This window comes from Lissotriton vulgaris, chromosome 9 (genome assembly GCF_964263255.1).
Source record: "Lissotriton vulgaris chromosome 9, aLisVul1.2, whole genome shotgun sequence".
NCBI classification, from domain to species: Eukaryota; Metazoa; Chordata; class Amphibia; order Caudata; family Salamandridae; genus Lissotriton; species Lissotriton vulgaris.
The window spans coordinates 939,093,855-939,106,512 of NC_141697.1; the positions used below are offsets into that span (position 1 = coordinate 939,093,855).

General features: G+C 48.1%; 1 protein-coding gene across 1 annotated transcript in view; it reads left to right on the forward strand.

The window, feature by feature from the left end:
• The window catches only part of RHOA (ras homolog family member A), a 269,324-nt gene that overhangs the window by 221,351 nt on the left and 35,315 nt on the right, over window positions 1-12,658 (forward strand). Inside the window, exon 4 of the mRNA XM_086938790.1 lies at window positions 1,681-1,811. Within this exon, the coding sequence (XP_086794916.1) occupies window positions 1,681-1,811 (131 nt within the window). The remainder of the gene's footprint in view (window positions 1-1,680; window positions 1,812-12,658) is intronic.

The following is a 12,658-nucleotide window of genomic DNA, read 5'->3' on the forward strand; positions in this document are numbered from 1 at the left end:
TCCAGCGTTCAACCTCCTCTCCTAAACTTCTCCATGATGCCTGCAGGCTCAACTTGAAGGGTCCCCCAATCGCAACCGGATCGGGTGTAAGAAACCCGCACCTAAAGACACGCCTGCACACGCAGCTGCCAGGCCTACGAGTGCCCAACTGCCTGTTCTGGCATCCCCCCACTACCCTACTTACCTCTCCAGTCGTTGGATTCCTTCAATCAGTCTTCTGATCTGAACTTGCTGGAGCTTTTCCAACAGAGGGCCTCCATTGGTTTCTACAGGGAACCTGACTCCTCCTTTGCACCCGGCTGCCCCTGTGCCACAGGTGGTGCAGTCTCAGTGCTATTTGGTGACCCCTTCAGTGCTGACCTCCTCCTCCTCCATTGCCTGTGCTGACTTTTGTTCCTTACCTGCAACCAGGGCCTCTTCGAGGTGCCCCAGCCTCCATAGCATAACATTGAGCCCAGTGACCTCTGCACCTGGCCGCCCCAGTGCTGCTTATGGTGCAGTACTTACCTTGGTCCGGCCCTTAACCAATGTTGATCAAAACACCCGGAGACTGAATCTGAAAGCAGTTTATTTACCTGTAAGTTACTCACCTGTTTCCTCTCATAGTATTGCATTGGTCTCTCACTGTATTGTGCCCAGTGTTGATCCTAAATACAAAGCATCTTTTTCAATATTGGAAAGTATCAAATGCACATATAAAGTACTGTATTGATTTTATACAAACCTTTTTGCCAGTAATAATTAAAAAGTCTACTTACCTGTCACAGAGTTCAGCTTGGTTCCTAAATTAAAAGTAACTAAAGTAATATTTTTGAACAAAACATTGGCCTGGAGTAAGTCATTGAGTGTGTGTTCCTGCCTTGTATGAGTAAGTACACCAAATGCATTCACACTACCCTCTGATCAGCGTAACTGTGCAGCCCAGCTGCCACTAAATTATTCATACGTCATTGCGCTTTATTTATTTGGTGATGCAACACAGCAGTGCAAAAGCACAAAATGTATCTTTTTGCTGACGTTGACCAGTATCTGCAGAAACCTCGGCCAAACCAGTAGGTTTGAAGTGACAGCCAAAAGGGGAAACCTATTGACCTTGCAAGTGCTTCTCCCTTCTTGCACCTGACATAAATCCACATAGCTAGGCCATATGCCAGTACATATTCAATACCCTTGATTTCTGTAGAGGCTTTTCTTATGACCAAGATATTGAAACTCTTATTCATTTAGTCTTCTCCTTGCGGTTCCTTTTATAGACTTCTATGGCACATGGTCGGGCCACTTTAGCGTGCACCTGTAGCATCGACCCCTTTAGAGCAATATGAAGCAAGGACAGATGTGTTGAAGTAGCTCAGTGGGTACAGATTGATACACTATAACATGTTCAAAATGTTAGCAATGGGTTTTGTAGAACTGTTGCCACATTTATGCGTTGCTCTTTTCTTGCTTATTGAGGAGTTATTTTCTTTAGTGGCTTTGTGAGACCAATCTAAACATATCTGCTCTGAGCTTTATAATCTTGAAGTTTATTAGGTTCGCGCTCACTGACAATTATGCATTTAATTCTTAGTTTTCTTAAATTTTCATCTAATGGCTGCAGAATACTATCTCAAGTGAGATCACCAGTGAAAAACTGCATGGGCATGAAAAGGATTTCTTAATAAACCTTTCTGTTTTCTACAGAAAACATCCCAGAAAAGTGGACCCCAGAGGTGAAACACTTCTGCCCCAACGTACCTATCATTCTAGTAGGAAACAAGAAAGATCTGAGGAACGATGAGCACACCCGCCGGGAGCTGGCTAAGATGAAACAGGTAAACCATGGGATTCTATCGCTTTGGTGACTACTTCATTATGTGCCTTATTCTGTCCAGAGACTTTACAAGCTGTGAGAAATCCTTAGTGGTGGTAGTAGGTTTGATTTCAATCTGCCTTCGCATTCGTGCCTGCTTCAAGGAAATAGTGACTTTCTTCACCTGTGCGCTGCATACAAAATCTCACGTTGTTACCCCAACGAGGGTCTGTAAGTCAGAACTTTCAAAGACCCAGCTCCCACTAGTGTCTTGGTTACACTAAGATCACTCATCTCTTTTGTGGCTGCAGCACAAGTTTCAAATTCCTACAAATCCCATGCAGGTTCCCATAAGGCATAACTTATTGTATAACATAACACCACGGAGAAAATAGGGTCCGAGTGATCTTTAAAGACCAGCCATGGTTCGTATCCACCAAAAACAAGTCATAAAACAGAAAGAGATTCTTTAGTCTTAATTAAGGAGCTAGGTCTAACCGATCCTACTCTAGTCACAACTGCTGATAGTTCGGTTGTGGGTATCAAATCACCATTCAGCTTCGGGACATCAAGGGTACATACTAGTGTAACTAAATCAAGAGCACAAGTGGTTGTCAGTGAGACTCGCATAAGAAACAATAATGGATTCCCATCAAATGTCTTGCGATGATCTATATTCTCATCTGGTCATCCAAAAAGCATGGGGTGGTCTGTCCCTCGATCATTGGGACCTTTTTTTGTGGCAGTCGATATTTGTTTAGGTCTGCCCTTCTATCTGCACTGTTCTTGGTTTTAGAGGGTGATACAACCTTTTGAATAAAACATAGTTACCATTGTCTTCACCACTCTATTTTATCTAACGACACCACTCACTATCCTTTGCACTGCATGTATTCCCATACTTTGTCATCTATCTCATGGTCAGCACAGTGTGTGTGGGTTTGACTCACTGAGACTTTTCTAGCGTCTGGGTGTGGACATGGTCCCAATGATCGAGGGACAGACCACCCCATGCTTTTTGGATGACCAGATGAGAATATAGATCATCCAAGACATTTGATGGGAATCCATTATTGTTTCTTATGTGAGTCTCACTGACAACCACTTGTGCTCTTGATTTAGTTACACTAGTATGTACCCTTGATGTCCCTAAGCTGAATGGTGATTTGATACCCACAACTGAACTATCAGCAGTTGTGACTAGAGTAGGATCGGTTAGACCTAGATCCTTTATTAAGACCCCAGGTTCTTTTTCTGTTTTATAACTTATTGTATACCAGGGTAGGTTCTACCATACACTGGTACATGTGGTTCGAGGCATGTGGGCTGCTGAATTCATATCTGTGCATAGATCGCCGCCTAGTGTTGGGTCCGGATGATTGCACATTGTTGTCCTGGAAGAGTCTTCGAAGTATCACGAGATAGGTGGCTCCTCCCCTGGACTACAGTGCGCATGGGCATCGACTCCATCCCCAGATTGTTTTTTCCGCCATTGGGTTCAGATGTGTTTCGGTTCCCTCTGTCGGAATCGATAGTTGTTTAACTTACTTTGCTTGAGACCAAAAGGTCTTTAGGACTCGTTTCGGTATTGTCTATCGTTCGGGTTCGTTTGTTTCATCGACTCCGAACCAACTCTGCCCTTCCGCGTGCTTTCGGCGCGGACGGGCCTACACGACGCTCCAACCTACTTTCATCATGGAACGAAGTCCATTTAAACGGTGCCCGGTGTGTGCCTCGAAGTACCCACATATCGACATGCACCCGGTGTGCAATAAGTGCTTGTCGCCGGACCACGACGAGGCCAAGTGTATGGCCTGCTCCAAGTTCCGGTCGAAAAAGACACTCGAGCTCCGCCGAGCTGCGAGACTGCAGGCCCAGCGATCGGCACCCCCTCCGACGGACATCTTCGACACGGAGGATGTCGGCGACGACACTATCCAGGATCTCACAGAATCTAACCTGGCGTCGGAGGTCGAGGAAGACTACGACGCGGAAGACGAGGATTTCGAGGAAGTCGTTTAGGAGGTAGGGGACGACGACGGGGCCCTTGCCACCGTAGAGGATAGCTCGGAAGAGGAGCTTCCTCCCACTGACTCCGGGGCCAGCCACCATTCTAAGGCTCAGGCCGAGGGATCGCCTTCGGGCCTTACCCAAAGCCTTGATTCCCGTCCCACGGCTCCGCCTTCCGGCCCGGCCACGGACATTGATACGGCACCACTCAAGGTACAGAAACCAAAAGTGAAAGTCGCACTGGTCGGGTCGAAGACTTCGGAGGCCTCGGCGCCGAATAAATCCAAGATGGCCGTCGAGCTCAAGGGCCACGCCAAAATGGCCGACCCGAAGACTACGGTATCGAAGCCGACGGTAAAAACGGCCGACGCGGCTGCATCAGCGCCGAAGTTGGTCGACGCACTTAAAAGTCGCATCGATACCAAGAAGGTCGACAACCATAAGAAGGCGAAGAAGCGGCAGGACGACGCCAAGTCTCTCACTGCCTCGCTTCCACTCGACAAGGCCAAAGGGGCAGCTGCGCCGGCTCCGAAGACTGCGTCATTGGTCGCCGTCCCAAAACCAGCTTCAAAAGACTCTCTCGAGCCGGTGCGTCCCTCCGCCTCGTTCACTAAGAAGGTCACGGAGTCCCTTCAGCGTATTAGGGAGGGGGCCGCAGCAGTCGAGCCGAAGGACACTGTGCCGCCCAAGCCTCTCCAAAAACCGGCGAAGACGCCAACGCCGATTCTGTTCACGTTGCCGCCAAAGACTGCGCCGAAGGCTTTCACAGCAAAACCTGGGGCCGGAGTGCCCTTGAAGTTATCTTCGACGCCGAAGGCATCGTTGGTGGTTCCAAGCCCGCGCCACCAACCGCTGGCAGAAGAAGAGCGTCGAGAAGTGATCATCGACGCCAACACAGGCAAGCTCTCTCTCCTTAAAAGGAAGATCACCCCTGAACCAGCATTGGAGCATTTCCAAATTCCACTTCAGAAAAAGATGGACTCTGCTGGTGCCTCTGCCTCTATGGAGCCTGTATCACCACAAGGCCATGAACTTTCACCCACTCATTCTAATGTAGAGGAGGGTGATGGAAACGACGAGGATGAGTATTCCTATCCAGTCTACTCAGACCCAGAAGATGTGACTGAGCCATGGTCTGCTGGTGGCGACCCTGGGGACCCGCATTCAGGGCAGGAGCCTCAGCTTTTTTCAGCAAAGACTTCCCCAACAGAAGACTCTGCAGCTTTCATTGCTCTAATTGAAAGGGCGGCAGCCAATCATGACGTCGATCTCCATGCTGACCCAGTAGACATCGATTTTCTTTTTGACACCTTTTCAGTCGCTGAAAAAACTGTAAAAACTTTGCCAATGCTAAAAGGGGTGTTGAAACATGCGCCAGAAGTCTTCAAGGAGCCCACCCGAGCAAGAGTCATCAACCCACGTATCGACAAGAAGTACAAGGCAGCGCCCACTGATCCAACGTACATCAAAGGACAGTTGCCTCTGGATTCCCTGGTTGTCTCCAATGCACACAAAAGAGCCAACTCACAAACTACGGGTGATGCTCCTCCCCCAGACAAGGAATCAAAAGTATTTGAGGCTTCGGGAAACGAGTTGCTGCGCAGGCAGCCAACATATGGCGCATATCCAACACACAGGCGCTACTTGCGCGTTACGACAGGGCACACTACGACACTCTAGAGACCCTTCTACAGCACTTACCAGATCAATATAAGGAAGCAGCAGAAATGTTGATACAGGAGGGGAAGCTTATCACCAATGCTTCAATTAAGTGCGCTCTGGATGTGGCTGACACCGCCTCAAGAGCAATAAACACTAGCGTTCTACTTCGTAGACATGCATGGCTCAGAATATCCGGTTTCAAACCAGACATTCAAACTACCATCTTGAACCAAACTGTTAACCCAGACCACCTGTTTGGCGCAGAAGTTGATACCACCCTCGAGAAAATGAAGAAGGACACCGACACTGCAAAGTCTATGGGTGCCTTGCAGTCCCAGCAGTTTCGGGGTGGTTCCTTTCGTCGCTCCAATAATAGAGGCACCTCGAGGGGTCAACTGTCACAGTCGACGCAATTCTATAAGAGTAACACCCAACCGTCCTATACCAACAAGGGTCGGGGTGGATACCGTGGCAACAACGTCAAAGGCAGAGGACGTGGTAATAACAGCTCCAGGTCCTCCACCACCAACAAACAGTGACGCCTTGTCACTGCCCCCCGACCACGCAACACCGGTCGGGGGGGAGACTCCAGCAGTTCCTGCCCGTGTGGAAGTCCATCACCACGGACAGGTCAGATCTCTTATCCAATATGGTTATTGTCTGGAGCTCACGTCCACTCCACCCAACATACCCCCAAGGAGCCGTCCTATGTCCGGCGAGCACTTGGACTTGTTGCAGCAGGAAGTCAACGTCATGCTGCAAAAAGGAGCAATAGAGCTCGTGCCCCCGCAGGAAAGAGGTACTGGAGTTTACTCCCTGTACTTTCTGATTCCGAAGAAGGACGGATCCCTCAGGCCCATCCTAGACCTCAGACCTCTCAACTTTTACATTCTGTCAGAACATTTCCATATGCTCACGCTGCAGCAGGTTCTCCCACTGCTTCGGCAAGGGGACTTCCTGGCAACTCTGGACCTCAAGGATGCGTACTTTCACATTCCACTGCATCCTTCACACAGAAAGTACCTCAGGTTCACCATTCAAAACCAGCAGTACCAGTTCAAGGTTTTGCCTTTTGAGGTCACCACAGCGCCCAGGGTCTTCACAAAGTGCCTAGCGACGGTGGCGGCGCATCTGAGACGTCAAAACATCCACGTCTACCCCTATCTGGACGACTGGCTCATTCAGGCGAAGTCGGCCCAGCAGTGCGCCGACCACGTGTCCCACACCATTCACCTTCTGCACGATCTGGGGTTCTCACTGAATTATCCAAAATCACATCTCCAGCCCGCCCACATACGGCAGTATCTGGGTGCGACCATAAACACTCTGGCGGCTACAGCACAACCAAATTCAGTGAGGGTCAGCAGCATTCAATCGCTGATACAGAAGTTCAGACCTCAACACTCGCTTCCAGCAAGAGTGTTCATGCAGTTGATAGGCATGATGTCCTCCTGCATCTCCATAGTCCCACATGCGAGACTACATATGCGTCCGCTTCAGGAGTGCTTAGCACGTCAGTGAACTCAGGCTCACGGGCAGTTAAAAGACCTAGTGTTGGTGAGCGGTCGGGCATACAACTCTCTGCATTGGTGGAATCTACAAAACCTTTGCAAGGGCCGACCGTTTCAAGAGCCTGTGCCACAGATCATCCTGACAACGGACGCTTCTCTCCAGGGATGGGGAGCGCATGTACTCCAATACACGGTGCAGGGACTATGGACACTACAGCAAAGGAAGATGCACATCAGTGTACTGGAACTGATTGCGATCTTCATGGCCTTAAAGGCATTCAAAGTACATCTGTGCAACAAGGTCGTGTTGATCCGGACGGACAACATGACGGCCATGTACTACATTCAGAAACAGGGGGGCACACACTCTCCGCAGCTGTCTCATCTGGCTCAGAGCATGTGGAAGTGGGCCATTCAGAGGAACATTTTCCTCATGGCAGAACATCTCCCAGGCAAGGACAATCAGATGGCGGACCTGCTCAGCAGGCACAGCCACCAAATGCACGAGTGGGAGATACATCCATCAGTACTCCAACCGTACTTCCAAAGGTGGGGTCATCCAGAGATCGACCTGTTCGCCACAAGGGAGAATGCAAAATGCCAAAGCTTCGCCGCCAGGTTCCCACACCCGCAATCGCAGGGCAATGCGATATGGATGAACTGGTCAGGCAGATTTGCGTACGCTTTCCCCCCAGCACCTCTGATACCGCTGGTGGCGCGCAAGCTCAGGCAGCACTCGATGACTCTCATCCTAGTTGCTCCAACGTGGGCTCGCCAACCATGGTACACCACGTTTCTGGAACTTTCCGGGGTACCGCATCAAAGGCTTCATCTCACACCCAGCCTTCTGACGCAGAGCCATGGCGACATTCGGCACCCAGATCTGCAACAGCTCAACCTGGCGATCTGGCTCCTGAAGTCCTAGAGTTTGGCTACCTCAACCTTCCTCCCAATTGCATGGACATCATTCGGGAGGCTAGAAAGCCCACTACTAGAGCATGTTACGCGGCAAAATGGAAACGGTTTGTCATTAATTGCGCAAACCACAACATTGATCCACTAGATGCTTCTATTCAGAACATCATCTGTTACCTGTTCCATCTATACAAGTGTAATCTGGCATATACTTCCATTCGCATTCACCTGTCTGCGATGGCCGCATGCCTCCAAAATAGATAGCACCTTTCACTTTTCAAAGTGCCTGCCATCAAGGCATTTCTGGAAGGCCTCAAAAGAGTCATTCCGCCACGGACTCCACCAGCTCCTGAATGGAACCTCAATGTGGTTCTTACAAGACTGATGGGTCCTCCCTTTGAGCCACTACATTCTTGCGAGATTCAGTTCTTTACATGGAAAGTGGCTTTCCTGGTAGCAATTACATCGCTACGGAGGGTTAGTGAACTGCAGGCCCTCACAATCCAAGAGCCTTTCTTCCAAGTTCATTCAAACAGGGTAGTGCTCCGCACTAACCCTAAATTTCTACCCAAGGTTGTCTCTAAGTTCCACATCAACCAAACCATTGAGTTGCCGGTGTTCTTTCAAAATCCAGAGTCACTAGCGGAGCGGATGCTCCACACCCTTGACGTTAAACGGGCCCTATTGTATTACATTGATAGGACCAAGGATTTTAGAAAGGCTAAGCAGCTTTTTGTTGCCTTTGCGCCACATCACAAAGGTAACCCTATTTCCAAGGCTGGTATTGCTAGGTGGATCGTGAAATGTATTCAAATCTGCTATGCAAAGGCAAAACGCACTCTTACAATTCCACCAAGAGCCCACTCCACCAGAAAGCTGGGGGCCTCTATGGCTTTCCTTGGAAACATTCCCTTAGAGGACATATGTAGAGCAGCCACATGGTCTACCACACATACATTTACTAAGCATTACTGTGTAGACGTGCACTCCAAACAGCAGGCAGCTGTAGGGCAGGCTGTTCTCAAGACACTTTTCCAAACTGCTGCAGCTGGCACGGGCGGCCGCCGCTAATGGAGGGACTACTATGTATTCTATGCAAAGATATGAATTCAGCAGCCCACATGCCTCGAACTGCAAATGCTACTTACCAGTATGCATCTGTTCTTGGCATGTAGGGCTGCTGACATTCATATCGCCCGCCCTCCTCCCCGGCGCCTGTAGCAGCTGCAGTGTTCACATATCATTTCATGGCATGGTCATCATTCACTGAGTTTAACTCCATCTTGGCCACAATGGCTAAAAATCTGGGGATGGAGTCGATGCCCATGCGCACTGTAGTCCAGGGGAGGAGCCACCTATCTCGCGATACTTCGAAGACTCTTCCAGGACAACAATGTGCAATCATCCGGACCCAACACTAGGCGGCGATCTATGCACAGATATGAATGTCAGCAGCCCTACATGCCAAGAACAGATGCATACTGGTAAGTAGCATTTGCATTGGTATGCGACCCTGTCAGGACCATTAACTCTTTAGTGCTTCACTTTAGCCTGCACACATGGTAGAAGAGAGAAAAAACAATACTGATGTCATGCAGTAACCACTGTTTAATTTGTGCCAGTGTTTGTAGGTGGGACCCACCTATACACATTTTTAGGAACCAGATTTATTTTTCCTCAACTGACTGATCCAGAGCAAGGGAGAAGAAAATACAAACGGGGGAAAGGAGGAGGAAGAGCAAGATGGAAAAACAGTGACAAAGCGAGAAAGCTGTGAAGAAAAAAAACCTGCATGAGTGAGATAGTAGTAACTATGAATGAAGGAGGCATGAGGTGAAATCAAGTCTATGCCTCCTTGATATCCAGCAACCCTGACATTTGGCGTCTCATGATTCTGTGACCTCTTTGGGCATGGCACTTATTATTTCACAAAGCAAGCACAGTTTTTTAAATTAAATTTGTTTGTTTTTTTTTACAGTGTTTGATATAGCCGAATTTGACCTGAATCCGGTATCAGAGCGCTTTACATAGCTCCAGTTGCATTACATGAGGGCACATTCATTTTTTGTTAGGCACGGGGAGATTAAGTGATTTTCCCAGACTCACAGGATGTTGAGCGTCATTGCCGAGACTCTAACCCTGTTCCCCAGATTCGAGATTAACCACCCTAGCAGTTAGATCAACTCCTCTCCCCACTGTTGGTACCTCTCAACTACCCTCTGTTACAATTTTACCTTCATCAGTATTTGCAGTTCAGATTCAGAAATACTTTACTCTGTTTTCCAAATTAAAAACCATAAAAGTTCACATAAATAAGTTTGCATTTAAACATGGTCTATATGCACCCGTATAGTTAAACTGCCAAATAACATTTTAAAAATACACTTCATTCCTGTGCAAAATTCTCACGTTGTTTGCATATTAAAATAGCCCTCCATAAAATTTGGATACAGCAAAAAGACTTCAGAGGAATGTATTTGTTGCAGAAAAAGTGATGCTGGTCTGCACTGCTTAAAATTGAATTTCCGCAATAGTGGCATTATAATTTGAAAACTTGGTATGTCATAACATTCACAAAACAGAGTAAGCTGCAAAGTACATTGTAGCAATACCCATCACAGGGACAGTTAGTTTGCATGAGTAAATTTGCATGAGAAAAAGAGATAAAACAATGGATTATATGGAGTTTAAAATGAGCCAGCACAAACCTGTGTTGAGGGTTGTAAACTTGTTCTAAATAAGGTTGAATATCATTTATTTATTTTCTTTATTTACTTCATTTGCAAAGCGCTCTGTCACCTGGCAGGCATCCTGGCGCTGGCAACTCAGAGTACAGTATAAGAGCGTGCAAGCGAAGCTGATAGCCTCCTAGACTTTGGGGAACAGCCAGGTTTTTAGTCTCCTCTTAAAAAAAAGATGACTGGCTTGTCTCAGTTCCAATGGGAGTTCATTCCAAAGTCTAGCAGCTGCTACCCCAAAGGTTCTACCACCCACTTTAACTTTCCTGAACCTCGAAATCTTAACCAATCTCGCCGAAGAGCAACGAAGGCTTCTAACTGGAACGTACCACTCAAATTCCTCTGCAAGGAAACAGGTCCCAGGCCATGCAGGTCTTTAAACACTAAACAGGGGGACTTAAACTGAATTCTCTTTCCCAATGGGAGCCAATGCAACTCTGCCAGGGCCAAAGAGGAAGAGGACCTTCTAGGCCAGCCTAAGGCTAGTTCGGCTGTCGTTGACTGAATCCTGAGAAGTCTATCCAAAAGAAATTTTGGAGACTCTAACAGAAGGGCATTGCAATAATCTAATCTGCTTAGGATGGTGCTTCATGCCACTAGTGCATGCGCCTGGGGAGGCAGCAGGGGAAACATTTTCAGCAGAGATCTAATAGCCAGGCAGCTGCCCACCGTTCTAGTAACCTGAGCCTCCATTGTCAGCTTATTGTTAAACATGATGCCCAGGGTGCGGACCGTTTCAACTGGTCTAACCACGGTTGACGTGTCTCTTTGCCAGAAGTTGCTGGGCAGCACAGAGGGAACCCTATCAGCTGAACAGTAGCGGACCAAAGTCTTGCTTGCATTACACTGCAGCGAATTTCCCTTCAGCCACAGAGCCGTATCACGCCAGCATCAATGAATCACTTCCATTGAGGTTGACTGCTCTCCCTCCAAGGAGAGAATCCGCTGCGTGTCATCCGCATAATTTACGATTTTAGTATTGCGCTCTTTAAAGACCGCAATCAGGAGTTTCATATAGATGTTAAATAAAATAGGGCTGATTGCCGAGCCCTGTGGCACGCCATGTGTGATGTTAGTAAAGGCAGATTGGTATGGGGGGAGGGACACTGCTTGCTTTCTGTCCGAGAGAAAAGACCGGAAGAGCACAGCCCATCACCCCCACCTCCCTCGGCCTACTCAACAGAGTCCCATGGTTAACTGTGTCGAAGGAGACAGACAGGTCAAGCAGAATAAGAACAATTGCCTGACCCTTGTCTGCCCGCATCCGAAGCTCGTCCATCACGGTCACCAAGGCCGTCTCCTTACCATGAGCAGGCCAAAAACCAAACTGAACCTCCTCCAGCAATTTGTGCTGCTCCAGATAAGAGAGAGTCCTACTGACCACTCGTTCTGTAATTTTGGCCGGAAATGGCAGAAGAGAAATAGGCCTATAATTCTTGGGACACTCCGGGTCAATAGACTTTTTTTTTAACAAAGGAGTCACCAGTGCCTGTTTCTAATGGGATGGCACCATCCCGCTGGCAAGCGATTGATTGCAGATTGACTGGAGAGTAGGAAACAGCTTTGCCTCAAACTGTTTCCAAATTTTATGTGGCACGGGATCCAAAGGAGAACCAGAGAAGAAACCGGGTGCCACCTTGCAGAAGTCCTCCGCAGCCAGAGGCACAAACTCAGTTAAATAATTAACGGCCAAGCTTTCTGAGATGGTAGTAGAAACATTAGTGCCTCTCTCCACAATATTGCTGAGACCCATAGTATCTGTGGTTCCAGAGGCCAATTGCTGATGATCCCCCCCGTCCACCCCCCCCCCCCCGCCACCAAATCATCAATGATAGTTTTAATTTTATCATGAAAGAACTTGGCCAAATGTTACAAAGTTCTCGAGAGGGGGCTATTCGCTTTTTAGTGCATTCGGGGCTAGTGAGGCTATTCAAGATGTTAAAAATACTTTTGGAGCTGTTAGGGGCATTAAGAATCATATTAGACAAAGAAAAGGCCACCATATACGAAAGGAATCTCCTGCCACCTCTGCA